The 27,117-nt window shown below is 61.8% G+C and overlaps 1 protein-coding gene and 1 non-coding gene across 2 annotated transcripts; one reads left to right on the top strand and one right to left on the bottom strand.

The window, feature by feature from the left end:
* The first annotated feature begins 1,413 nt into the window (after positions 1-1,413).
* WDR5 (WD repeat domain 5) lies at positions 1,414-19,140 on the top strand. Its single transcript, XM_030293229.1, is given in 17 exon segments — positions 1,414-1,463; positions 4,355-4,543; positions 5,149-5,257; positions 5,529-5,602; positions 5,972-6,061; positions 6,296-6,385; positions 6,561-6,644; positions 9,975-10,011; positions 10,014-10,029; positions 13,682-13,728; positions 16,071-16,146; positions 16,859-16,892; positions 17,212-17,286; positions 17,817-17,867; positions 17,869-17,905; positions 18,940-18,991; positions 18,993-19,140. Coding segments are annotated over 16 exon segments (999 nt in total). The 5' UTR covers positions 1,414-1,463; positions 4,355-4,462; the 3' UTR covers positions 19,039-19,140.
* Positions 19,141-23,387: 4,247 nt separating this feature from the next.
* Positions 23,388-23,514, bottom strand: LOC115500206. Its single transcript, XR_003964451.1, has one exon. It is a non-coding gene; the product is annotated as a U6atac minor spliceosomal RNA (small nuclear RNA).
* Between the last annotated feature and the right edge of the window lie 3,603 nt (positions 23,515-27,117).

The raw sequence follows: 27,117 nt of genomic DNA, 5'->3' as shown, positions 1-27,117 counted from the left end.
TTGGATATGAGAGCAATGGGAAGCTGGCTGTGAGTCTAAAATCAGGAGAGGGGACAGATTGGAGTTGGGGTTTGGGCTCTGTCTGTGCTTCAGAAAGGTTTAGAAAAGGCCCGCTGGAAGGCCCTGGGGCAGGGATGGAGAGAAATGGATGGCTGATACAGCTGAGAGGTGATGGATGGGGGTCCGCGAGGGGCTGATTCTGGCCCAGGTGGCCAGGTGCAGGGAGACGTCCTCTTTCCTCCCCAGCCGGTTTTGTTAACATCTGTAGTCACAGCCTGAAGACTCCATGGCACCTGGCCCAAGGTGACTAAGGCTTCCCAGGCACAGAGATCCACACAGAGCCATGCTAGCGCCAGACAGAGACTTCGTGCCCCTGCGTCCTCATCTGGAGGCGCCTGCAGACAAGCTCCTGTATCTGTGACAACCACACACTTGGTTCCCTGGGCATTTCCATATCAAATGCTATTCTTTTGTTTGCGTAGGTTCCTGCGACATATTTGGTGTTTCCATCTTTAGTTGGGAAATAACATTGCACGTTATGCTGCCTGGGTTGGGGTCGCGGAGCTGGGGAGACCAAGACCGCCTCCAAGACCGTAAGACTCACGCGGGTAGCGGGAGGGGGCAGCGGGTGAGAATGCACAGGACTTGGGACCAGAACACGGGCTCCAACAGGTTCTCCGTTTGCTCCAGCCCTCCCCTCCGAGGTTCCCCTTCCCCGTTTGTAACTGACGGTGACACGCTGTCTGGGACCCCACCTTGCAGACAGCAGAGAGGCCTGCACGCGGGGACTGCTGGTACGGACCGTCCCTGACCGTGGCTTCCCGCGGGCACCCGCACCCCTGGCCTTGTGGGCTCAGGGTCCTCGCTTCCGGGGGGGGGGGCGGGGTGCTGAAAGGGTCCCTGTGTGCCGAGGTGCCGGGCATGCGTGGAGCTATCAGCCTGGGGCCGGCTGCTGTGCACGCGCTTGGCTGCCGCTGTCAGGTGCGGGAGCGACGGGGAAGCCGAGCGGCGACCCCAGAGTGAGGGTCTCGGGAGAAACGGCCGCCCCTCGACTCCTAGGGGGAGGGGCGCCGCTGCAGGCCGGGCTCAGGAGGTGAACTTTCGAGGGGCACACTAGCACTTTCCTGGAGGTATCATCATACTTCCGTTTTTGGATTGCAGTAGAAAGACCTGCACTGGCCAACTTTGGGGTTACCGCTTCGGAGGCGAAGGCACGCTCTGTAAGCCGATCCTTTAAGGCGTCTGGCCTGCCCGAGGTATCCTGACCCTCGCCGCTCCCCGTAGTACCCTCAGAGAGGCCGGCTTTGTGCGCTCGCCCCGCCTCGCCGCCGCCCCGCCCCTCGCGCACGCGCAGGCGCACCGCCGGCGCCCCCCCGCGCCGCCTCGTCCAGCTCGGCCCGGCTCCCGCCCAGGCGGCGGCGACGCGACGCCCCGAGCGCCCGCCCCGCCGCCGCGGCCGGCAGGTAAGCGGGGCCGCCGGGCAGGGGACCGCACTCGGGCTGCGGGCGGGGGCCGACGCCGGCTGCGCCCCCGGGTCGCCCGCCGCCGCACGTGTTCCGGCGGGTCGGGCCCCGGTCCTGGCCCAGCCCCGCCGGGGCCCTCTCTGTGCAGGCGCCCAGCGCCCCCACCGCCTCCCTTCCGGGTGCCCGCTCTGCGCCCCCGCGTCGAGCCCCGTCCCCCGGGGCGGCCCCCTTCCCGCACTCAGCTTCCGTCCCCCCCTCCCTAAACGTGTCCTCACGGCCCCCCTGCGCCTCCCGGGGACCCCCGGCGCTCACCCGAGTGGCCACTCCCCAGGGCCCCCTCCCCCAGCGGCCAGGTGACAAGCCCTCAGCCCGGGGACTGGGACTTATTTCTGCAACCAGCTCGCGTCTCCCCTGCTCTCCGCTGCTGCAAAGAAAGACCCCAGACCCACCGACGGGTACCTGGACGTGGCACGCGGACCCGTGACGCTCTCTTCTTCTGCAGAAACGCCCCCTCCCCCTGTTGCTCACCCTCAGCCTCTCCCCCGAGAACCCGGGCTCCCCGGCTGTGGGGAGACCCCGGCTCCTGCCGTAGAGCCTCGGACCACTTCCATTCTGGTGCGCCAGAGCCATCTTGAGTGATGGCAGAGACGCTCCCTACTAGCCTTCTCGTGCCAGTTTCTACCTTCCCAGGTCCGTTTACCGGGGCCTTCAGACTCTCTGGCAGGTGCCGTGCTAGACACTGCCTGGGAGGTTGGCCCGGCCCCGCAGGAGACAGATAGGGAAGCTAGAATGCGAACAGGTTGCAGAACAGGTGGGGGGGGGGGAGTCGTATCGTATTCCCCCACTCTTGGTCCGGCCACCTGTGAGTCACCAAATTACCTCACCTGTGGGCCCCTTCTCTGGGTGGAATCCAGGAATCTGCATTTCACAAGCAGGTCAGGAGAGCACTTAAGTTTGGGAGGCTCAGCCTTGGGTGGTCCGGCTCATCAGGGTAAGAGACCTGTGGGTGGTAAGAGGGGGCAGGCGACACCGTGCTCTGGAGGTGGGCTCTGAGCCGCCTTCCCTGCAAGCCTGATTGCCTTCACCTTCTCCTACCTCCTTACGAGCTAGTCCCTAACCAACCTCCCCGGTGCTTCCATGGAGTCACCTGAGGGCTTATGGAAAATGCGAGGCTCTGCCCCCCTCTTAAATGGAAACCTGGGGCGTTGAGTCCAGAAATTGGATTCTTAGAGGCCCACCTGATTTTTTGCGTGGTAATGTTTTGCTAGCCCAAGGGATCGGTGGATGGGGCCAGAGCAGGGAGGGGTTGGGCACCTTTTCTGTAAGATTAGGTATTGTATCCTCCGGTCCTCACCAGAGGGCGGGCAGTTTGCTGGACTCACGCCCCACCTCCTGGTGGGTCTCAATTTTTATGTTAAAAGGAGCAGGTCGGGGCTCCTCGAGCTGCCCCGTTTACCCTAGAGGAAGCTTCTTAGCTTCTCCCTGCCGGTTCTCACTGCCCTCTCTTCCCCACGCCTCTTTTAGCCCTTGCTGGTACCTTCTTCAGAGGCTAGGTTTGGGAAAAGTCTTGGCAGCTCTCTTCCTTAGCTCCCCCCCTCCCCCACTTGTCCATCCCACCTAAAGGAAGGCAGCACTTGGATTAGCTGGCACGGCCAGGTTGCTCTAAATTTAATCACCAAGTAGCTAGCGTTCACTGAGCACCAGCTTGGTGCCAGCACTCGGTTCCTGAGCGCGTTTGTGGGACCTGCCCCTCCCCCACTCTGGTCCTTGGGCTTTGGGCGCAGCACCATCCATCCTTGGGTGTGAGCCCCAGGCCTTGCTACAGGTAACCGTTGGTGGCCGCATCTGTGCTCTGCTCAGCTGTGTTGCCTTGTAATTTCTCTGCCCTCCTCTGGGACGAAGACTTTGAGACGTGCTCTTTTTCGGTGGCTTCCATTTTGCCTTGGTGTGCCGAGCAGTCAGGCAAGCCTTCAGTTGTAAGTGCTAGAATTTACGACGACGACGACGCGTAAATGCTTAGACGGACGGCAGGGCAGGCTTGTCTGCGAGGATGTCTTGGTGGCTCCCCTCTCGAATAACGTCTTCCCTGGTCTTGGAATCGCCAGGTGCGCTTCTGTGAGACGCATGCAGGCTGGGGACGGGGTCTGCTCCCGTGATGGAGCAAACGAGTCGCCCGTACGGCCCGGGTGGTTCCATTGTCACGCTGAGACCTAATTGAGCTGCAGCGTGGGCTGGCTTGCAGCGTGTCTGGGTGCACTTCGGGCCTCTGCAGTCAGGCTGGGCTGGCTCTGGCTTACGCTTCCCGGCGGGGTCTTGCGGTCCCCTCACCAGGGACAGCGTGCCTTTTGCGCTGTGGGCATCCTGGAGGCAAGCTTCGAGTCTGCGCCCGGCACCCAGAGGCCCAGAAGCCCCCCCCCACCGGGGAGGCCAGGACCCGCGGGGGGCTGCTCTTGTGTGTTTTCAAATACGGCACTTAACCCTGCTGCGGCCCTTGTGAGCATTTGGACGCGTTCCCAAATTTCTACACCCTGCAGCTCGGTCTCCTGTAATTTGGGTGGGTTTGTTTTTCTACCGTTTCGAGGGCTCTTTGAAAAAAATTGCATTTTGTTTGCCTGGACTGGGCCGCATTCCTACGGACCCGGGTAACAGTAGGGGGCACCCTTGAAGCTGGGGCCTTGGATTGCGATCACAAAAGGGCCTGGGGCAGGGCGTCCACCTCTGAGAAGCATTTGTTAGCCTCTGAGAAGTGTTAGCGCAGAGCGAGGGCCACCGCTGGCTTCCTCGTTTGGGAACTGCGTGTCTGCTACAGGGCTCGGTGAGATGGTCAGAAGGTTTTTATCCTTTTCTCTGGGAGTTACTTTTTCACAATGTGCTTTGTTTATGGGCCTTAGTCTCCCACTGTAGGTTTTGAGTAGCAGGCGGCTCGTCCCACTGTGAGTCTGCGCTTGGAGCCGTGAACTCCCCTGCTCGAGTCTCTCTGCCCGGTGGGCTTCAGAGCCATGGCAACGGAGGAGAAGAAGCCAGAGACGGAGGCGGCCAGAGCACAGCCCACCCCTTCCTCCTCGGCCACGCAGAGCAAGGCGCGTCCCTGAGGGCTCCCGGGGAAGTGCCAGGGGCGCACAGGCTGGGACGCGCCTTGGAGATGTTACTTCAAAGTCTGCTGTCCCCCCTCAGTTAGATCCTGGGGTTTTAGTCGCTGACCATAGACCTAATCGAGTGCTTGTTTGCCGAGTCGAGGATCCCCAGACCTGTCCCCTGGGAAGGGGCTTTATCAATAACGTGGATCCTCGGTCCTGATCGTAAGATTCCGTTCAGGGCCCACAGAGCCTCTTACTAAGCGCCCTGCCTGGCTCCACGGTCCTGACGCCAGGGCGGGTTCGCAGACCCCTCCTGTGGACGCCAGGCAGCGCGCAGAAGCCTTCACGCAAGGCTGCAGCCTTGAGGTTTGCCTCGGGGGAGGCTGCACCTGCTGTGCCTCCCTGGCGCAGCCGTGGCAGGGGGCTTCGGGCCGCTTTGGGGTGGGTGAGGGGGGCTGAGGGGACGTCGTGAGCTCAGGTTGAAACACGTTCAGTTTGAAAGGTGACTTCCAGAGAGTTCTAGCAGGCACTTGGAGTACGGACATGGAGCTCAGAATAGGGGGTCACAGCGGTTAACTGTTTGATGACTAGGACTGTCTCTTCAACAGCCCACTCCTGTTAAACCAAACTATGCCCTGAAATTCACCCTGGCTGGCCACACGAAAGCCGTGTCCTCCGTGAAATTCAGCCCGAACGGCGAGTGGCTGGCGAGTTCGTGTACGTATCTCTCAATCACCGGGGCCTCGGCGCTCAGGAGTCCGTCTGGGCCGAGACCGGAAGCCGCGTGCCCCCGCCCTACCCGGAGCCCGTTGCCACCCTGAAGTGACAGGGGCCTGGGGGAGAGGGCAGGGCACGGGCAGCCGTGCCACAGCGCTGCCTGTCCCCGTGCACGGGGTTCGTGCTGTTTCCCGGGGCTCTTGTGGGAAGCCCAGATTCTGTACTCGGGATGACTGGACCAGCCCAGTTCCTTTGTCTTCCTTTCTTTCAGCCGCTGATAAGCTCATTAAAATTTGGGGAGCATATGACGGAAAGTTTGAGAAAACCATATCTGGCCACAAGCTGGTAGGTGTGCACCCCGTATGCCGAGACTGACTTCCCGCTGGGGCAGGGCCAGCGGTCCCGGGGTGGGGCCCGTCCCGGGGCTCGGCAGGTTAAAGTGGAAGCTTCTTCCCCCCGAGTTTTTGATAGTTCTCTGCCTCATGTTTTTTGAGCAGACACTCTTGCCCTTCCCAGACGAGTCTCTGCCTGACTGCAAGAGAACACGCTTGTCCTGTGGGCCCCGTGTGGCCTTCCGTCCGTGTGGCCAGTGGTAGCTCGAGGGTTGGGATGCTGGGGTGATGCGCTTAGTTATCTTTAGGTGGATGTTCTGACTTTTGCCGGTTAACTGTATTTTGTCCGTCAAGGTGGTGACCCTGTGTTTTCGCTCCCCAGGGAATATCCGATGTGGCCTGGTCTTCAGATTCTAATCTCCTTGTTTCCGCCTCGGATGATAAAACCCTAAAGATATGGGACGTGAGCTCGGTAAGCCGCCCTCGGCCTCCCTCCCTGGGAAGCTGGTGTGTGTGGAGAAGGGCACGGTGCGGGAGCTGGAGTTGAGTCTGGGACCCAGCCCGTCTTGGTCAAGGGGGTGCCCCCGCCCCTTGCAGGACGTGCCCTCAGGCTGCCTCTGCCTAGGTGTTGGTGGGCGTGGCCTGATGCTGACATTTGCAGAAATAAGCACCCGGAATGCCTTAGTCCGACAATACTTGCTTTTAGGGAAAGTGTCTGAAAACCCTGAAGGGGCACAGTAACTACGTCTTTTGCTGTAACTTCAACCCCCAGTCCAACCTCATCGTCTCGGGCTCTGTAAGTGTGGCGCCTCCGGGTGGGGGTGGGGTGCGCCTGACTGTAGCCCGGGGCTCCGAGTGGAGCCTTGAGTCGTCGGTGCTGGGGGCCGAGGGGACGGTGGTGGCAGGGCTTGGGGTCCAGAGGACCTGCTCCCTGCCCGTGGAGCGGCTTCAACCTCTTCTTTGGTCTTCAGTTTGATGAAAGCGTGAGGATATGGGACGTGAAAACCGGAAAGTGCCTGAAGACTCTCCCTGCCCACTCGGACCCCGTCTCAGCTGTAAGTCGCACCGGGCTGCGGACCCCGCGCAGCAGGACCGGGGTGATGGCCAGAGAGTGGGCACTGGCGACCCCGAGAGAGGTCTCCCTGTCCTGGGCCCGTAGGACAGGCAGGCGAGGGGCCGGGTGAGGCGGCCCCGAACTGAACCCCAGACCGGGCGGCCAGGCCCGAAGAGGGGCCGTGCGCCGGGAAGCGTGGCCGTGGAGAAGTGAGTGTTGAGTGGAGTTGGCTTCGGTGGGGCGGTGGTGGAGGAGGTGGGGCCCCGCGTGCGCTCTGGCTGTGCTCGTGTGTGCCGCGGGGCAGGGGAACGCGCAGAGTCAAAGGCACACCCGCTCACAAACCACGGCACTTGAAAACGGCCGCACGATTCCTTTCTTTGTCAGCAAAGAGCCGGGAGCTGCTTCTTGGCCAAGTTTGCCTTTTTCTGGAAAGGGGAAGGAATCGTGTAAACAGTGTGCTGCTTTTTACTGAGCAGATGGTCCTTTTCACTTTCTGAAATCATGTAGGTGAGTGCTTTTAAAGCATTTTCCGCCTCGAAGGGCTGTTTTGCCCAACTGAGACCACTCGCAGCGCCCCGATACGTAGAAGACACACGGGTGCTGCCGGCGGTGGCCTCGAGGACGCCCGGCCAACGCCTGGGGCTCAGGGGTTCCGCCACGGACGCGTGGCCGGGCAGGCCCGGGCTCCGCCCGCCTCTGTGGACTCACAGTGCGGGGAGCGCGGACTCTGAGACCGGCCCGGCCGCGACCGAGGGAAGGAACCGGGAGATGAGTTGTCGCGACGGCCAGTACTGTCTGCGATTCGGTGGTGGCGGGGGCTGTGGGTGGGACCCATAGCTTAGACCGCGGTGGGGTTTGTGAAGTTTTTGCTTCCTACCAAAGTGAGGAGTGCTCATTTGAAAAGAAAGAAAGGCAAAGAAAGGCAGCAACTAGAAAATCAGAGTCTCCGGAGCGCCCGCTCTCCAGGACCAACTGCTCACGGCTTCCCTGCCCTCTGTGGCGTTTTGGCTTTTTAAATACATATTTTCCAACACGTTCCCTCAAGTAGTGGTGAGGATGCCCCGTGCCGCGGCTGTCCGTCCGCTTGGAAAGGTTCCTCGGGCGTCTGTGGCGTCTGTGCCCGGACCCTGGGACCTCGGGCACCGGGGCACCTTGTGGGCAGCGGGCACTCCCCGCAGGCACTTGCGACTCGCACTTGACGAGGAGTGCGGGGGCATGTTGGAACCGCTCTGCACGCTTGTGTGACGGTTCCTGCAGGGAGAACTCGAGACCCCGTGTGAAAGAGGCACACGTGGTTTCCCGCAGATGTGGGGGAGCTGGAAGCCTCACGCTGCAGGCACGGCCCTGTCTGCCAGCTCCCTGTCCCCGCACGCCCTCCCGCTCGGGTCTGGCCGCCGTGCCCTCTTGACTGGACGACGCCTGCATCAGCTTCCTCTGTGGAGCGGCCCTGGGTTTTCCTTGCATTCAGCCTGTTTCCTGCCCCCCCCGCCCTCGCTTCTGTATGAGCTCACCTGTCTGCCGGGGTCCCCTCCGCAGAGAGCTCTGATGGACGGTCACCTCAGAGGAGCCATGGCATCCCTGTTAGGTACTGACTTGTTGCCTCTCTCGCGCTTTCGTGGTGCTTACGTTTCGACGCGGGGATGTCCAGGTGCCTGGATGCGGTTGGGAATGACGCAGAGCGCAAGGCTGGTGCTGCAGCTCTCGGGGACCCGTGTCAGCTTGTCCGTGTCTGGCCTGGCGGGTCTTGGTAGAATGTTCTGTGAATCCAAAGACAGGGACAAACGTGGTTAGATTGCTGTGAGTTTTAAAGTGAGGGGCTCACGAGCAGGTGGTTACGGTCACGTGGAGCTCCTGGTAGGAGCAGAACGAAAACAGAACAGCCTCCCGGGTGTCTGGAGGCCTCACAGGGCCGAGCGGGCCGGCGCAGAGGCCACCGCCGCATGTGGCAGTCCTGCGGCGAGCCCAGATCAGGTCTCGCCGTGATGAACTACGCTCTCCGCCTTCGAAGATTTGGTGTGACCGAAGGGAACGGACGCGCTTGCTGGTGCCTTTCGGTACCGGGCGTGCTGAGGTGACACCTTAGGTACTTTGAGTTCAGTAAAACCAAGTTCATTTCACCTGTTGCTTTCCCGCTGCAGCTGCCAGAGCGTCCAAGTGTCCGCGTGGCGGCGGGGCTCCTCAGCGGAGGCCGAGGGTCGTCCGCAGCCGCTGAGAGTGTCAGCCTGGCTCCTGGGTCGGTACTTTGTTCCCCAAGCTCTCAGGTGCTCCTGGGGCGCGTGGGCTTGCCCCCAGGGGGTGTCCCGCAGAGTCTGGAGATTGTTCTGGTCGTCACAACTAGACGCCGAGATACTGGCATCTTGTGAGTCAAGGGCAGAGTGTGGCCACCGGGGGCGGGCCCGGAGCAGGAGAGTCCTGGCAGGCAGGGCGGTGGTGCCAGGTGGGGGCGCCACTCCGCATGGCATGGCGGGCGGGGGGCACACGGCCCTTTGTGCGGCTCTGTTTTATGTAGAAAGCCTATCACAGGTAGCAGGAAGCGGGATCGCCTCAGAAAGGTGTGAACTCCTGACATTGTGGGTCCTTTAGTCCCACCAGGATTCAGCTGGAGGAAAGCAGGAAAAAAAGCACGAATACCAAGCAGTCATTAGACAGGGACTTGTCAGGTTGCCGTTTCTTTCCGTGAAGTTGCTGCCCCGGGGTGGGCGGAGTTAGGCATTCAGGTGACACGAGGTGTGGGGTGCTGGAGGCCGGTCAGCTCCTAGGACCAGCAAATACGGGGTCACCGCTGTCCTGAGGCTCAGGCGTCCGGGCTTCCTGGTCCTTGCCGCGGGCAGTGGAGGGCGTTGTGGTACCTACCCAGCGAGTGGGTTCTTCTCTCCGGCTTTTCTCTTTGACGTGAGGTCAGGGCAAGTGGTTTCCAGCTGGTCGCCCGGGTCAGGCCGCCCCACGGCAGTGGTGGACACGCTGGCTCTCACAGGCTGGGCCTCTCTCCGGGTCCGGGTCCGGGTCACTCAGTCGAGCTTGTGTCTTTTCAAGGGCACCTTTTGCAGTAAGTGATTTAGCTACTTGACCCGTGTTTCCGGCGGGATTTCTTTCAAAGTTGGGTCCTCCGTGGTGAGACCGGGGCACTGTTGCTGGACACGCAGGTAAAGTCACCTTGTCCGTGCAGCTCGTGTGTCCGTCAGTGTCCACAGGAAATCAGAATTCGAAGCGAACGGGGGTTCCGTTGTTTGCTCCGCGCTCGGCAAGACACGTGCAGGGCGCTCGCGAGCGGAGCGCAGTCTGTGTTCGTTACTTACGAGTAAATGTCCTTTTTCCCCCACTCTGTTCTCAGGTCCATTTTAACCGGGATGGATCCTTGATCGTGTCAAGTACTACGATGGTCTCTGGTAAGTGCAGGCATTTCCCTCATTCGCTCAGCAAACGTGCGTTTGTTTATTTGAAATGTTTATTTTGAGAGAGAGCGCGCGAGCAGGGAGGGGCAGAGATGGGGGGCAGAGAGAATCCCAAGCAGGCTCTGACTGTCAGCACAGAGCCTGACATGGGGCTCGAACTCACAAACCATGAGATCGTGACCTGACCCGAAACCAAGAGCTGGACGCTTAACCGACTGAGCCCCCAGGAGCCCCAGCATACATTTATTTAAAGGTGCCGTTTTGGCCCCAGGGGGACAGTAGCGAAAACAAGGCAAGCGGGTTTGTCCCCGAGAAGAGCTTACGGCTGTCACGGGGCTGCGGCAGACGGACACACGGCAGCCCCTGCCTCCGGATGGACAGCAGGGCCGCGGGGAGGGCTCCCGGTACAGGGAGGCCCGGGGACCGCTTCTGCTCAGGACTCCTCTTTGGGCACGGAGCGTGCCCTTGACGAGTTCACGGGCGCGGGTGGCGTGCGGACCCTGGGAGGACCGGACTCCCGTCCCGAGTGGGTGGAGCGGAGCGGAGATCCCGCCACAGAGGAGGTGAGGAGGTCGAGGGGACGTGGCCTCGCGGGAGCGTCCGCTCCAGGCCGCGTGAAGGACGCTCGTAGAGCTTGGGACCTGTAACCTGAGTGTTGAGGATTCTTCCGGAGGCTGAGGAAGGTGGAAGTCGGCGTTGTCCGTTTAACTCGGCAGACTCTGTGATGGGGGCACGAGGCTGGGGAGCGTCAGGCTGGGTCTGCAGGGACCGCGTCCTGGCTCGTCAGGCCCGGTCACCGGGAGGGGCGGGAGCCAGCGGCCACTGGTGGCACGATCGCTCAAGCCTCCCGATTACAAGGCGGAGAGCGCAACCGGGAGTTGGTCTGTGTTCAGTACAAAGGAAACAAACGAGGAAACGGGGGCACGTGAGTGATACGCGTAGAAGTGCCACGGGAGGGGCGCCTGGGTGGCGCAGTCGGTTACGCGTCCGACTTCAGCCAGGTCACGATCTCGCGGTCCGTGAGTTCGAGCCCCGCGTCGGGCTCTGGGCTGATGGCTCGGAGCCTGGAGCCTGTTTCCGAGTCTGTGTCTCCCTCTCTCTCTGCCCCTCCCCCGTTCATGCTCTGTCTCTCTCTGTCCCAAAAATAAATAAAAAAAAAAACGTTGGAAAAAAAAAAAATTAAAGAAGTGCCACGGGAGAGCTGAAACGTGTGCTGCGGTCACCCGCGTGCAGGCTGCCGGGCTCGTGGGAGAAAGCCTTTCGTCTCTCGTTCTCTTTTTTAAAGACGTGTACTTTTTTTTTTTTCCTTTAAGTTTATTTAGAGAGACAGAGTAGAGGAGGGCAGAGAGAGGGAGAGAGAGGATCCCGGGCCTGGCTCTGCCCTGGCAACACAGAGCCGGCCCAGGGTTTGAACTCACAAACCGTGAGATCATGACCTGAGCCGATATGAAGATCGGACACTGACCGGCTGAGGCGTCCAGATGCCCCCCCACCCCCTGCCTCCCCCCCATTTCATTAGAACAGAATAGTAAGAGCAGGTTTGAAACGGGCGGGCGGACAGTGTCGGCAGGTGCAGAGTAGAGCGACGTCTGTGTGGGTGGGACGAAAGAACATCACCCAGGAAGAGAGGCATGGAGTGAGCCAGGCGCCGCCGAAGGGAGAGGCCTGTGCTCACAGTGCACGCGGGGCCTCGGGCTGCGGCGACCACCCGACGGGCCGTGTCGCTCTTTGGAAGAACGTGTGTGGCCTGGTGGGCGTGAGCGACGCCCCGGCTGTGTGTTTGTGAGCTTGCGACAGTCTCCGGGCCACCTGCAGACTGGCTCCGAGAGCTTCCTGAAGAACTTAGAAGAGGCTACGCCCACCCCTCACGCCCCCCCAAAAAAGGGAAGAAGAAATTTGTAGACAGACGGAGAAAGGGGAAAAGCGGTGGAAAAAATGAAGACGTAGGTGTTCACCCCTAGAAGCTCCAGTGAGGAAATGGTGAATAAGCGGGGTGAAAACAGAACGTGGGGCGCAGATGTGGCGGGTCCGGGGGACAGGAGAGGAGACCGCGCGTCCGCCCTGAGCCGCGCGTTTGGGTGGCTCCGGGTTCCGAGCTGGCCAGGGAAGGCCTACACATGGTCTGGGGCCGGGGAGTCCCGCGCAGTCGGCCGACCTCCGAGGCCATGAGCATGTTGGGACCACAGAGCAGGACGGGGGCCCGATGTGACGCATGTGGTGGGTCCGGCCTGCCCCTCCTCTCCAGGCCGCGTAGCTAGTCCAGAGAGAAATCCACGGAGGATGCTTCGCGGCGGAATATCGATGTCGGAATTCCAAAGAAACCGCAAACTGAGCCCAGCAGCCCGTCGGAAGATAGTGACCCACAACCACGTGGGTTTTTGAACAGTGAGAGGTCGTGGTAACGTGATCGGCGCCAGAAAAGTCCGTAATCTGCTTAACGTCTCCACAAAGTGGAGGCAACCTCCGTGGCTTGTTACTGGTGGAGGCCACGCGGGCCCCTGCTAGGATCTGGCAACCATCCCCGGGTACGACTCTAGCAAGGAGGCCTGTGTGGCACCCTCTTACTGGAAACTTTACGATATTTACGAGAAGTGGTAACGCATCGAAACCGTCTCTAGGAAAATCAGCCGCAGAACTGGCCCGTTCGCCTCTCGCTCCGTGTTTGGGGTTCCTGGTGAGCGGCCGGGAAAGTAAAAGTAGCCGTGGGAGAGGCGGATGGAGGCTCAGCTCTCGGTGGATGATCTACTTGTTTTCAAAATTTAGGGGCCACTGACCTGGCACTTGACCGGTACTGACCGTGGCCCTCACGGCTGCCTTGACCCGGGACCCCGCCACCCCGCTCGGCGGTTGGGGAGCAGAGTCAGACCGAACACTCGATGGTTGTCCCCCAGCGTAGGTGGGGAGGTGGCAGCTGGGACCCGCAGAGCCCAGTGCGGGACGTCCCGCCCAGAGGAGGGACCTGATGGGACAAGCAGAGCGGGTCGCGGGAGCCAACTTGCCGCCACCCACTGCCCCCCCCCCCCCCCCAGTTCCCGGCAGCCAGTGATGCAGGGTGCCGTCCCAGACAGGAGGGCACATCGGCAGGGCAGGAAGGTGGGAGAGGACTTGGCAAAGTAACGTGTCCCCTGTGAGCCGGTGGCCTCACTGCTGGGCATCCGTGCCCTGGAGGGGCAGGCGCTGATACACGGGCACCTGCCGCTGAAGGTGGGGTGCTGGTGTGGGCGGAAATAACATGCTTGCTAGAGCTGGCTCGTCCATTCTGGGGTAGCGGCTCTCTGCGCGCCCTTCTGAACTAGAGGGTGTCCAGAGAATCCCCTGCGCTAGTCTTTTTCTGTGAACACCAAGCCCTCTCGTGGGCGACTTGGGACGTTGGTGCCAGAAAACAGGTCAGGCCCTGTGCCGCGGCCTCTGCTCCCCGTGTCCCCCGTGTGCTGGCGACCCGGCTGCCGGTGGCAGAGCAGGTGCACATGCCTGTTCCGGGGCGCCCGTGTGGCCCCAGGGTGAGGGACGATGGCGCAGAAGAGTTAGGGAGACCGAACCGCGACCCGTGGTGTCCGTCCCCAGACCTACGTTTGCTCGGGACCCAGAGCGCGCCGGGCTGCTTGTGCTGTGTCTGTACAGACTTGCTGCCGTTTCTGTGTTGCAGCCGGATCTGGGACACCGCCTCGGGCCAGTGCCTGAAGACCCTGATCGGTGAGTGCTGCTGGCGCTGCGTCCAGGCGGGGTGTCCCCCGAGTGGCGGTCGCCTGGCCAGCCGCGGAGGGCGCCGCGCCGTCCTCCGTCCTCCGTCCTCCGTCTTGTGTGGTTTTCGGGAGGCCCCCTCTCTCCTCTGTCCTGGATCTGCTCCCTCTGGGAGGGGTCCTCCTCTGCGGATGGATTCCGGCTCCTGCCAGCTCCTTCTGGATGGCCTCTGGCCCCGCGAAGTCCCCTCTCCAGGCTGGGCCCCGTGCCGTGTCCTCTGAAGGCCCTCGGAGCCCCTTGGACCCTCCGCCTTCGCTCGGCAGACCCTGCGTGGGGGTTTGTCCTCCATCGTTCCTTGAGCGCACGTGACCGAGCCCCAGCCCTGAAGTGCGCCCCGTCCGCTGGCGCCGGGGGAGTAGCAGACTGGGAAGACAGGTGGTGCCACCAGGCAGGGTGTATGTGTGGCTGGAGGGTGGGTGCTGGGCCCCTGCAGGGCCCCAGACCTCCGAAGGTGATGGGGAGGGCGTCCTGGGAGGGTTCTGAGGCGGTAGGTCGCCTGGGGTCAGCCCGGAGGGTCCCCGCGGCTCCAGGTTCAAGCGTGAGGTAGAGCAGGTACTACCGAGTTCTGTGCTGCGGGGGGGGGCTTGGGGGGCCCCTGGGGAGGGGACCGGCCCACCGCCCACCCGGGGGGTGCCGCGTCCTCAGCTTGGCACCCTTCCCTGGGCTGTCACGGGAACGCACGTGGCCTGATGACGCGCCAGCCCCGGCCAGCCGTAGCACAGCACCCCGGGCTGGGCGGCTTAGCAGAAACTCCTCCCTGCGTCCCGGTGCTAGAATCCGAGACCTGGGCGCCGGCAGGCCCGGTGTCTCCCGCGGCCTCCCCTCGACCTTCCTGCTGTGTCTTCGCGGGGCCCTTCTTCCGTGTGCGTCCCTGTGTCTGGTCCTCTTCTGTCGTCCAGATGCTAGTCCGACTGGCTCAGGGTCCCCCGCACCAGCCTCCCTTTAGCTTCGTCCCCCCTTGGCAGGGCCCGGTCTGCACACAGGGCCCCATCGGCTGACCTGCAAGGGTCAGGACTTCACCGTGGGAGTTTCGGGGTGGGAACCGTTCTGCCGTTTCTTTCGGTTTACGAGGCCACCTCTCGGATATGACATCACGCTGAGTCCACGGCGCCTGTCCCCAGAGGCCTGGCGGGACGGCGCCACCGTTTGCACCTCTGAGGCTGCCTGGCACTCGCCCGTGTCAAGTGTCCTTCTGTTAACGTGACCCTCAGGGCGCTCCACCCCAAGGCAGGCGGGAAGCGGAGGCCTGGAGAGCCTGGCTGGCCAACCGGCAGCAGGCGGGTGCCAGCGCCGGGCCTTGAGCTCCGCAGCACCCACCGCGAGGGAGGGGGCGGCGCGTCGCCCTGTCCCACCCTGTTCCTGACACCGGGTCTCAGGAATTAGAGCTTTCCGGGTTAGAGAGCCTGGTACGACCACCCCTCGTCTGCATTATGGGGCCTGCCTTCCTGCTGTGGCCCTGGGACCGAGGACGGCCCTGTGTGGCCTCACACCTCCTTCTGTGCTTTTGCAGTGTTTGGGAGCTGTCGCAGGGCAGCGGCCCCCAGTGCCCGGGGGCCCGGTCCCTCGAGGTGGTAACGCTCGCACCACTCCCCCCGTTCCGGCACCAGGGTGCATGGCCCCGGTTCCGTCCCTCTCACCTGGGAGGGGACGCACGCCTCCCGATGTGAGGGTCACAGGGCCGTCATGCGGCCGCAAGTGCTGGCCTTGTCCTTGGCGGCCCCTGACGGCGGCTCTTACCCAGCTTCCCAGGCCGCCGGGCATGAGCTTTCAGACCTGGGTACAGAAGCACGGACGTGGGTCTCCTGCCAGAAGGTGGTTTTTGGAGAATTGACAGGTCTTTTGCCCCGACTAGGCGACAGCAAACACCTGAGCTGATTCGCCCGCGTCCTTTCCCCTCAGTGGTAACACTTGCCCAGGTCAGCGGGGCCTTTACAGACCTTGCTGCACGTAAGGAAGTTGACCCTGGGTCTGCTTAGCAGCCCCGTGTTGGTGGAAGGCCGGGCATCCCTTTGTGGGATTCGCCACAGGCCCTTTGCTCTTCGAGCCCTGGTGGCAAAGGGGTAGTTGGGCCCCATCAGGGACCCGAGGAGAACCGGCCATTGTGACCGGCACAGGGTCGGGTGACGGGAGTGTCCTGGGTGCCTCGGGGACCCGTTCCGGGTGGGGCGTGGGCACTGGTGGCCGTGTCCCTACTCGGATGGTCCTGTGTGGTGACGGGGGTGCCGTTCCCCTTTCCTCCTCGGGGCTCAGGCCCATCGCTCGCGCGTCAGCCTGCGTCTGCGTTTTCCATGCAGATGACGACAACCCGCCTGTGTCTTTTGTGAAGTTCTCTCCGAACGGCAAGTACATCCTGGCTGCGACCCTGGACAAGTAAGTGTTCCGACCTCCCCGTGGGGTGGGCCCGATGTCTACGTCTAGTAAAGGTCCTTGCGTTCCTCAACCCGGGGCCCCGTCTCTGCTGGCGGCTGGGTCTCCGGCTGGTCTGAAGAAGGGTTTGGGGTCCAAGTTCGTCCGGTGACTCTGGCTCTGCCCGTGAGCACTTGGGCGGCCCCCCACAAACTCCGGAGCAGGTGTCGCCCCTGTGGGCGGGCCGTCAGACTCTGGCTGCTTGTGTGTACTTGGGCAGCCCTCTGGGGGCCACGCCTCGTCCCCAGGAGGACCCGTGGTCAGCGCTTCTCATCAGCACCCTTGGGAAGACTGAATTCCTGCCTGGGGAAGAGGGGATTGTTTGCAGCCGCTAAAATCTGGTTCTGGATGTTTCTGGAACCAAAGTTCTCCACATCCCTCTTGTAGTGGGAACGAGCCACATACTGACCCCGGGAGCCCCTGGCAGCCTCTGTTTGGTGACAGAACCTTGTAGTTCTTTGAACCGTAAATGCGTGGGGCTCTTTCACTGTGAAGTCCTCAAACCGCTGGCCGTGTGCCTGCTGTGCTGGGCGCCCGCACTTGCGGAGGGTGAGGGGCCCGGCCCTGGCTTTGCCCTGCACATGAGGCCGTGGGGATGCACGGTGCCAATCAGACCTGGCCCCGCTCGGGGGGCCCCCCGGACATGCAGGTGACTGCCCCCCTCTCTGCCTTTCAGCACGCTGAAGCTCTGGGACTACAGCAAAGGGAAGGTGAGCGCTGGGGGCGGGTTCGCAGGGTCTGGGCTGTGGCTTTGGCCGGTGGCAGAGCTGAGCCAGGGTCTGAAGCAAGAGGGGCTCGGGAAAGCGACCTTCATCGGGTTGGCCTGGGGCACGTTTCTCAGACTCGGGACTCAGCAGGTGGCGAGTCTGTAAGTTAAAGCTTCAGCCGCGTGGCTTTGTACCGTGTCTCTGGAGTGCTTTTCAGAACTAAGGTTTGTCGGCCGAGACGCCTGCGCTGCTCACGCGGGCATTGTCCCGAGTGCAGGGAGTTGTTGACTTGGTGAACATACCGGCTCTCTTACCTTCTCAGTGCCTGAAGACCTACACCGGCCACAAGAATGATAAATACTGCATTTTTGCAAATTTCTCCGTCACTGGTGGGAAGGTGAGTTTTCCCCCAGTGAAGGAGCTTCTCACCTCCCCAGCTGTCCTGAGAGGTGACCCTGTCACAGCTTGGCTTACGTGGCCACAGACGCTCTCCTGCGCCCCCGGAGCAAAGCAGGTGCCTCCGTGACAGACGGCTTTGCTCGTCTGCTCCGGGTCTCACGGAGGCAGAGCGTCCCCAGGGCGACGGTTCCCGTAAGCGCTTTGCTGCTCGGGGCCTGGGCTCCGGTGCCGGGTCCCAACTGGCCGCGCTGCCTCCCGCCCAGCCCAGGGCCCCGCTCGTGCTCGCCAGGCGGCGTGTGACTGGAGGCAGGGGGGTGGGGGGGTGGGGGGGTGGCGTTGGGCGGAGATGGGTGTGACCCGGAGGGGTGGTGATTTGAGAACATGCTTTAGGTCTCAGGAGCCTCCGACGGCCCAGCGTGGCCTCGAGGTCGTGTGCGGGCGGGGGCGGAGCGCGTGGACCTCGGGGCGAAGTGGGTTCCACGCGACTGGCTCTGACCTGGGTCTCTGTTCACCCGTCTTCGGTTCTAGTGGATCGTGTCTGGTTCCGAGGACAACCTGGTGTACATTTGGAACCTGCAGGACCAAGGAGATTGTACAGAAACTACAGGGCCACACAGGTGAGCTCGAGGATGTGTGCAGGCCGCGTGCCCGCGTGTGCGCAGGGACGGCTTCTGGGACACAGAGTGTGGTGCTGTGCCGCTTGCCGCTCTGGTTTTTCCTCGCCCTCTGGTGGCCTGGGGGACGCCACTGGTCCGTGAGCGGTCGGCAGGGGGCTTTGTCCCAGCTTCCATCTGGCCAAGGCCAGGCTCAACTCGAACCTCTCTTCGTGGCCGTCTTCTGGCGCCTGTCCTCAAAGTCCGTGCGGGCTCCGTGGCTTCCGGTGTGGACGTGGCCCATGCTTTTGTCCCGCGTCAAGACTAGCGCAGGCCAAGGGACATCTGCTGTGGTCTAGAGGCTCCGGTTCCTCCCGGCGCCGACCCGCTGTCTCCCCGGGCCTGCTCCGCACGCCTCTAGGCTGTGAGGGGCCACCTGTGCTGGTCGCCCTGCCCTCCGAGGGAGGGTGATTGTCAAATCCTTTGAAAATTTGGACAAGTGCTCTATTCTGGTCCCTTAAAGTCACCTCCACCCACTGGGGACACAGCTCAGACCTTAAAGTCCAGCTACGACTTTGCGTGTTCTGCCCTCGTGGCCAGCTCCTCGGGAGCAGCCCCGTGCCTCGGTCATTCCTGGCTCCTGGTGTGGCCAGGACACTCAGGCCCTTTGAAGCTACACGGGAAGAGGGAAGGTTCTGGAATTAGCCCAGGTGCCAGCACACGGAGGTGGGGGGCTTCCTGGTGGAGGTGGAGTGTGCCGTGCTCAGCAGTGGTGGGGGCGCTGGGAGCGGGCACATCCGCGCAGCGAGGCAGGTGCTCCTGTGTCCCCTCTGGGGACCGCTGCCGTGGGCCAGGCTGCACGGAGCCCTCCCTGATGGCCCGCTAGCACGTGGTGCCGCCTCTCCACTGTCCCACCCGGCCATCGTGCTCCCTCGAGGCATCCCAGCGGGGCAGCACAGTCAGCGGCTGGGACCCCGGGGGCGGTGGGGGCGCGACCCTGGGTGGCAGAGCAGGTCTCGGCACCAGGGGGCACAGGGCAGCGGCGGTCTGTGTTTCAGACGTCGTCATCTCCACGGCCTGCCACCCGACGGAGAACATCATCGCCTCGGCCGCTGGAGAACGACAAGACCATTAAGCTCTGGAAGAGTGACTGCTAGGCGCCGCGGGGGCTGGCGGGAAGGCGGCCGGTCGGCGAGCAGCGCGGTGTCTGGAGGGGGCCCCTCCGTCCGGGCCTGGGGGGTCGGGAGGGGCCTGGATGGAGCCACCGCTGAGGACGATGTGGCGGAGGGGGGTCTACCACCAGAAGGTTCTACAGGTTGCTGGTGACATTTCTTGCCGATCCCTCTCACGCTGTCTGGGGAAGTTTCTGGTCTGTATTGTGTTCAAACAGAGTCAACACAAATTTTTAATTTTTATTACAGAAGGGTGAAGTTCAATTTATCATGAGTTGTGTTTTTTTTCCAGTAAATGTTCTGTACCTTCTCTGGTATCTTATTACCCAGTGCAAGTGCGGCGAGCAGCCGCCCCCGCGGCCCCCCTTGTCTGTTCAGTAGATGCTCTAGCCACTCGGTCCGCGGTCACCGGTTCCTGCTGTCGTCGTGCCCAGTGTGTGCGGTCTTTCCGGAAAACACAGAACGCTGTAAGATTCTTTCCGTGTAAAACCCTTTGTATGTGGCAGTTCGTGGTTCCCGTGCGGACAGCGTGGCGTTGTTCTGGTACCTCCCTGTGTCCCCCGCGTGCCCCCCGCGCGCCCCCACGAGCTGTAATAAAAGGTAGGAGTCTGCACAGCCGTGGCGACGGAGTTCTCACGCGAAGCCTGTCTGCGCTTGGCCTTTTCACGAAAAGTCTCCCCGATGGCAAGAAGTGGAGGGTTCCCGCGCCCTCCCCGCCTGGGAAGCCCGGCGCCACGGAGGAGGGCTCCCCTCCCCGTGTGGGCCGGGGATGTTGAGGGGGTCCGGGGGCAAACCCGGAATTCCGTTTAGCTGGAGGGAGCTGGTGTCCCTGAAGTGTCCCGTCGAACGTCCCAGGCGGCTGTGTGCGCGAAGGCTGGGCCGTAGGAGGCCCCGAGGCCGTGGGTCCAGGCTCAGCTCAGGCTGGGCTTCCTCTCCCCACTGCCGACCTCGGGACCGAGGGCTTCGTGGGTTCCCGGGGCTGGCACGGCAGGGGAGCCGGGTGCCGCCCACCCCCGCGGCCCGAGTGCGGGGGCGGAGCCTCCGGTGGCGCGGCTTCCCGAAGGGTGTGGGGGGTAGAGCGTGAGGGGGCGGTGCTGGATTGCCAGGCTCGGTGACCCCTTGTTTTCACGGGCCCCCCACCCCCACCCCGCCCTGCCTTTCCTTGGCCCCGGTTCCTTCTGTACTCTTCTTCTCGCTCTTCCCCCCCCACCCCAGTGGCCGTGGTGCTCAGACGGGGGTGCGATTCCAGCAAAGGGCATCTGGAAACGGACTCCCTTGTGTCTCCCCGTCCTCTCCCTGGAGGCGGACGGCGGGTGGCTGTCTGTGCAGAGGTGAACTGCATAGAATGCGGTCAGCACCCGGGCCGGGGAAACCCACTTGGCAGCGTATTTTGGTAGGAAAGGCGGAGGCCGCGTGTGTCGGCAACGTTCCTGAGACCTTGGGACTGTCTCGTTGGTTCTGGTGTGACAGCTCAGCTCGGCCCTCGGAGCAGAGGGGTGTGGACGTGGAGCGCTGTGCCCTTGGATATAGTTTATTTTTTCTACGTTTGAATTCTCTGTTGTAGATTTGTGTAAAGATACATCTCTCTTTTAAAAATAAAGATTTTCATGTCTTGTAACTTTGTCCCAGAAGACTTTTTTACCTTTTTACCATGCAGCTGTGTGGGGGTGGGGCGGGGGTGGGGGCGGGCGGGTGACACGGCCCTTCTGCTGCTCAGGCCAGCGTGCCCTGCAGGAAAGCTCCTAGCTGTTAAAAATTACCTTTTCTTACTGTGAAAGTTAACCATTTGTGGGGGCGCCTGGGTGGCTCACCTCGGTGAAGCGTCCGACTTGCATGATCTGACACATTGTGAGTTCGATCCCCGCATCGGGCTCTGTGCTGACTGACAGCTTAGAGCCTGGAGCCTGCTTCGGATTCTGTCTCCCTCTCTCTCTCTGCTCCTTCCCCGCTCATGCTCTCTCTCTCTCTCTCTCTCTCTCTCTCGCTCTCCTTCAAAAATAAATAAAAACTTAAAAAAATTAAAAAAAAAAGTTAACCATTTGTGCTCGTTATGGACAGTGTAAAACAAATAGAAGAAAATAAATCACCCGGATTGCTGCTACCACTAACGCTTTGGGGGATTATCTTCTGGTATGTTCGTTAAAAGTAAGACTTTGTTGGGGATCATTTCAGGCATGTGTAAATGTGGAGAACGTCTTCCTGGCTTTATCTTTTCAACTTTGTTTTTTTTAAGCAAGCTCTACACCCAACATGGGGCTTGAACTCACGACCCCAAGATCAAGCGTCAAATCCTCCTCCTCCAGCTGCACCAGCCCGGCCCTTCAACTCCAGCTTTTGACACCTCCCGTTTGTGTCCCTCCCGGGTGGTTTTATTAATCCCGGACATTTGGTGACTTAGGCAGTGAATCAGTGTCTGTAAAAGGTAACTCTCCAGAAGCTTTGGCTCAGAACCCTTTTCACACGTAAAAGAGGGTGCGTGCGTGAGCACGTGAGGGGCAGAGAGGAAGAGAGAACTCTAAGCCGACTCTGCGCTGCCAGCACCGAGCCCGACGCGGAGCTCGAGCCGGTGAACTGAGATCACGACCTGAGCTGAAACCCAGGGCTGGGTGCTTCACGGAGCCGCCCAGGCGCCCCTCAAATGCGAATTCTTAAGTGTCGGGTGTCCAGCTTTCCACGTTTGTCTTAAAAGGTCAGCGTGTACGTACACACGTGTGTGCACGTTCACGTGTATGTAGGCGCACCCGAACATGCGCACACGTGCACTTCATGTGTACAGGGGTGCACACACGTGTTCACACCGTGCCGCACACGCACATGCTCCCGCGCATGCAGATTCGTGTGTAAGGTGCACAAATACACGTTCGCACGCATGTGGCACGCACGTGTTCACACACTTGTGTGCGTGTCCTACGCATGGAACTGTGGGTGTTGGGAGGGCGGGGCGCTCGGGGCCGGCGAACACGTGCTCCACGGCTGGCTGGTGTGAACCGGGGCCCCAGCAGGACCCCGCCTGCCCTGGTTGGTTGAAGGCTGCTGCTTGCTCGTCGCCTCGGACCTGGAAACAGTCATGTGTCCTATGGGCTCCCGGGTCCGCGTTTGCAGCTTCTGACTCTGGTGCCCTGAGAGCAGAGGCTGACCATTTCCCCCCACTGTTGATAGGTAATGCGAGCTAGATGGTGCTGTTTGCATCTTTAAAAAATATTTATTTGGGAGAGGGGAGAGAGAGAGAGAGAGAGAGGGAGAATGCGCGCGCCCATGAGCGGGGGAGGGGCAGAGAGAGGAACCCAAAGCAAAACCCAAAACGGACTGAATCCGAAGCAGGCTCCAGGCTCTGAGCTGTCAGCAACAGACCGATGCGGGTGAGAGCATGAGCCGAATCACACGCTTAACCGACGGAGCCCCCCGGCGCCCTCTTTGCAGTGTTAGCAGTGGAATTGTGGTTCGGGTTGGTTTATATTTAAGTCGATAAACACGTTCCTGGGTCGTTAAGCGAGCCCTGCAACCGTGGAGCTTACAGAGCACTTTGTGCCCTGGACATGAAGGGGGAACGCCCTCTCTACACTTCAGGTGGCCTTGTCTGGGGATTTCCGTCCCTGGGAATCTAAGTTCTCCCAAAGCGTGTGCACGACGTCGCGGTACGTCCTGCGATGCCTTCGCCCCGCACGTGCGTGACTGCGGGTGGGGGGCTCAGGAAGGGCTCGCAGCGGCCCGGGACCGGATTCTGCAGAGGGAAGGCAGGCACCGTCGCCGAAGGGCCGCCCGCGGTGCTGTCCACTGCCGCGTCACGGCCCACGCAAGGGAGAGAGGTACAGCCGGGGGCTGCCGAGGCCCCAGGAGGAGACCCCAAGCTTCACACCCAGCCCGACCGGTGGTGGGGATAGAAACAGCTCGACTCCTACGAGTGAAAATGCACACTTGCCAAAGGATTTTCTTCCCTCGGCGAGGAAAGCGGTGCGACGTCACGGGCGGTGCAGAGAGCTCGGCACACCTGCCCTGGAGCCAGGATGCCGAGATCAGTGTGCGGGGGGGACTCAAGACTGGCAAAAGGGGTAACGGCCCTCGGGCAGGTGCGGGTCTCTGTGGACCGGAGGCGCGCCGTCGCCGAAGCTTCGAGACGGCCTAAGTCAGTGCCACACCCCTTGTCCTGATAACGGAGCGCTCCGCCGGCAGGCTGGCGGGCAGGGGCTCACGACGGCCTTGGGAGGGGGGACTGGGCGACACCGACCCGCTGACGGTGGCGGGGGTGCCGCAGGGAGCACAGTACACACTATTGGGGAGCAAGTCCTGCCGGCCCTGGCACCGTGCGGAGGAGCCCCCGCCCCGGGTCTCCCCCAAAAAAACGTTGGTTAGATGCCACGAAGTAGGTGGCAATGCCTTAACCGTATGCGTGTTGTCAGGCCCGAGGGCCTCTTCCATCCTTGTCAAGGGGAGTGCTAACCTTCTCCTCCTTTCATACAACACGACTTCGGTCCCGTCCGCGCGGCATTTAAAGGCCCCTGTCTAGGCCACCTTTCGCTCAGGGCGACTCGACGCGCGCGCGCCCCGCGCAGACACGCCGGCGGAGGCGCCTGCCCTCATCGCGGAGCCACCAGCGTTCACACCTCGCCGCTCAAATCCCCACAGGCGCTGCCGCGCGTGAAAAACTTGCCTCCCCCTTCCCTAATGGTATTCATGAAACCAGCCAATCAGAGGCTGGGAGGGACGCGCGGAAGTCCCGAGCGTCCTTCAGAAAACCAGATTCCCCCGGAAAACAAAACAGGGCCGGCGCTCACTTCCTAAGCGACACGCCCCGCGGACTGTGGGCCAGAGACTCGGCACTTCCTGCGGAATGGAAGTGGTTTGAAGCGAATCAGAGGACGAGGAACGAAGATCCGCTCCACGGACTTCCGGACACGGCCCTGCGCTTGGAACTGTGGGTGTTGGGAGGGCGGGGCGCTCGAGGCGCGGTCTGCGCATGCCCGGAGTCCGTTCTGCGCGACTTCGCGCATGCTCCGTGAGCGCTGCGCGCAATTCGTGGGTCTCAGGTTCGAGGCCCGGAGCGGGCCGCAGCGCGCTAGGGGCTTGGAGATTTAAACCCGACGCTCCCCTCCCTCTCTCTCCCGAAGGGGCCCTAGCCCCGGGCGCGCGTGCCGTGGAAGGGCGTGTGTGCGTACGCGTGCACGTGTGCAGTAAGCACGTGTGAGAGGCTGTGTGCGCTGTGTAGACGTGTGTGCGGTGGATGCACTCGTGCGTGCGTGGAACGTGTGGGTGCACCTGTGGCACGGTGTACACGCGTGTGCGCGTGCACCAGTGTGCATAACGTGTGCTCACCATGCACGTGATCCTGCGCTCCCACACGCATGGACACCCGCGTGCACGTGCGGGTGTCCAGCGCATATGTATGTGTCACAGGAAGGAACACAGACCTGCAGGGGCCACTCTGGGTGGCTGTGAACAGCTGTATGGCGTTTCTCTGTGCTCATTTGGATACCCGTTTTCTCAAACTGCATTAAAAAACTTGAAATTAGAAAACGTCTAATGGTGGGTGGGGGCGCCTGGGTGGCTCAGTCGGTTAAGCGTCTGACGTCGCCTCAGGTCATGATCTCACGGTTCATGAGTTCGAGCCCCACGTGGAGCTCTCTGCTTTCAGGCCAGAGCCCACTTGGGTCCTGTGACCCCCTCACTCTCAGTCCCACCCCAGCTCTCATTCTCAATCTCAAAAATACACAAAACATTAAAAAAAAAAAAAAAAAAAAAAGAGTTTCTGATTAAAAAAACCAGAAAATTCCTATTGTTAATTAGAAAAAACCAAAACTTAGTTTGTTGGTTAAGGCAGTTCTTAAGTTTCTTCTATGCCCTCATCCTGGAAACCTGCTGTGAAGGGGTGGATGGTCGGGGATCCATGAAGGGAGGTGGGGGCTGCTGGGGCAGACCCTGCCTGCCGTAGGCCAGCCCTCGCTGCGCCCTGCACTCCCATGAGAAGTTGGGGTGATCCTTACAGGTGGAGAGCCAGCCGAGGGTGGGAGGGAGGACTCTGCCCACGTCTGCAGAGCACCTACCGGACGGAAGAGCCGGGCGTGACTAGGGTACGGGCACTGAGCAAGGAGGGGCCCTGGTCAGGGCGAGCCGTGTGGCCTGGGCACAACTCCCCAGCTTGCACGAGGAACGGGCCGTCCGCACCCCTCTTTTACAGCGGAACCTGCAGAGGACAAAGCGGTTGGGTCGTTTGGACTGGCTTTGCGGTGGGGAGTCTGTTCGGTCTCATCTGCTCGTGCCCGGCTCTCGTGCTCCACGGCCGCTGCCGGCACCGCAGGTCTGGGCACACGGGGGGGCTCCGTCAGGGGCAGCTGGGCCCAGTCATGCCTGCTGCCCGTGTCCAGGCCCCGTGGGCCTGCCTCCGTCCCTGGGCTCTCAAGCTCCCGATCCCCCCGGGCTAGGAACTGAGCCGCAGCTGGCCCCCCAGGAGCCCCGGGCCAGGCCTCGCGAGGTTTAGGGTGAATCGGAACCACCTGGGATCACCCCCCGGAGTCTGAATCTGAGGAATCTGCATTCACAAAGCATATCAGCTCCCCCAACGTAGCAGCTGTCTGCTCTGGGTGCAGGATGGGAGGCTCCGTGTCTCCCGGGGGACAGAGCCATAGTGACAGGTGTGGGAAGGGTCCTGTAGGATCGGGTCTTCACGAGGTTGGGGGCACCAGGCGGGAAGGACCCAGGAGGCAGCACCTCCCTCTCGGGACCTGGGCCCGTTGGCTGCATTTACTGAGGCTGCTTCTCCGGGTGTCGGCTGCCAGGGCCTCCAGGACCCGAGGCCACACGGTGCCTCCTGTCCCTTTCAACCGTTGAACCGGAGGGCCACCCCATAGTGTGTGTTGAATAAGTGCGTGGATCAGCATCGGTGTCGCTGCTGCGAGGCCCATCCTTCTGCTCTGGGCCTGGCGTGTTCCCGCCTCAGCTCCACGCAGCGAGACCCTGGCGGGGAAAGCCCTCCTGGGCTGTGCAGGTTGCTCTGGGCCAGAGAAGAGTTGGCCACGTGCCTCCTGTCTGGGCAGATTGGACGCACGGAGTCATCGCCTACGGGGGCAATTCCGCCCTTCATTCCCCCTGAGCTCACCAGGAACAGAACTCACCGGGGCCATCCCCAGGGGCCCGTCCCTATCGGCTCCCGCGTGAAATCAGGCCACACGCAGAGAAAGTTCTAGAAGTAGAGGAAGGCGAGCTCACTTTGCTGGCCTGTCCATTTTGCACCCGCCGACACAGAGAGGGGAGGCACTTGCCCGAGGGCGCCCAGCAGGTTGTCGCTAGAGTGTTTGGGGTGAGGATCCAGCCCCGACCCCTGGATGGTGGCAGTGGGTGGGGGTGTGGGTCCCCTTCCAGCCCTGGTGAGACCCCGGCCTGTGTAGACCCTTCCCTGAGTGCCCTGTAGAGTTGCATCCAGGATGCCCAGTCAGCAACAATGTTACTGTGTAGGTATGTCCCAAACATTTGACGGGATATACTTATACTAAAGGTTTCTGCCGCTCACCTGCAGCTCAAACCTAGCTGACGGCCTCTCAGTTTTATTTGCTAGGTCCTGCGACCCTGGTGACTGCGGAGGGGACTTCTGTCATTTGCCCACGAGGCAGCATTTCCTATAGTGTGCGCCACGTGACCACTCAAGCTGTCCCTGTGCAGAAAAGGGAAGAAGCTCGCGTGGGGGAATTGTGTGTGAACCCAAACTGTAGGACTTCCCTTCCCCTGGAAGGAAAGGCCGGCTGGTGGGCCTGCATCGTGGGAATGTGAGAACAGGGCCCGGGGCGCAGTATTTCGGCGGATGGGCCGTGAAACGGAGGAGGGAGAAAAGAGAGCCCAGGGAGGGGGGCGCAGACAGCAAGAGGAGGAGGGGGGTAGGTTCCCAGGGCTGACCCGGACCCACTAGGGCTCACCCGGAGTGCCTCCTGGGGGCAAACACCGGGTGTGCGGGCACAGTGCTTTGGCCTTGACCGTTGGCTCTGCAGACCCAGGCTGCGTCCAGTCGGTCAGGACTCAGCAAGGTGGGACAGATGGCCTCAGGCAGGGGTCGCCGTTATTCGGAGCAGAAACCCTGCT

This window comes from Lynx canadensis, chromosome D4 (assembly GCF_007474595.2).
Source record: "Lynx canadensis isolate LIC74 chromosome D4, mLynCan4.pri.v2, whole genome shotgun sequence".
NCBI classification, from domain to species: Eukaryota; Metazoa; Chordata; class Mammalia; order Carnivora; family Felidae; genus Lynx; species Lynx canadensis.
The sequence above is the reverse complement of the archived record's forward strand: the minus strand, read 5'-3'. Positions and strand labels throughout refer to the sequence as shown.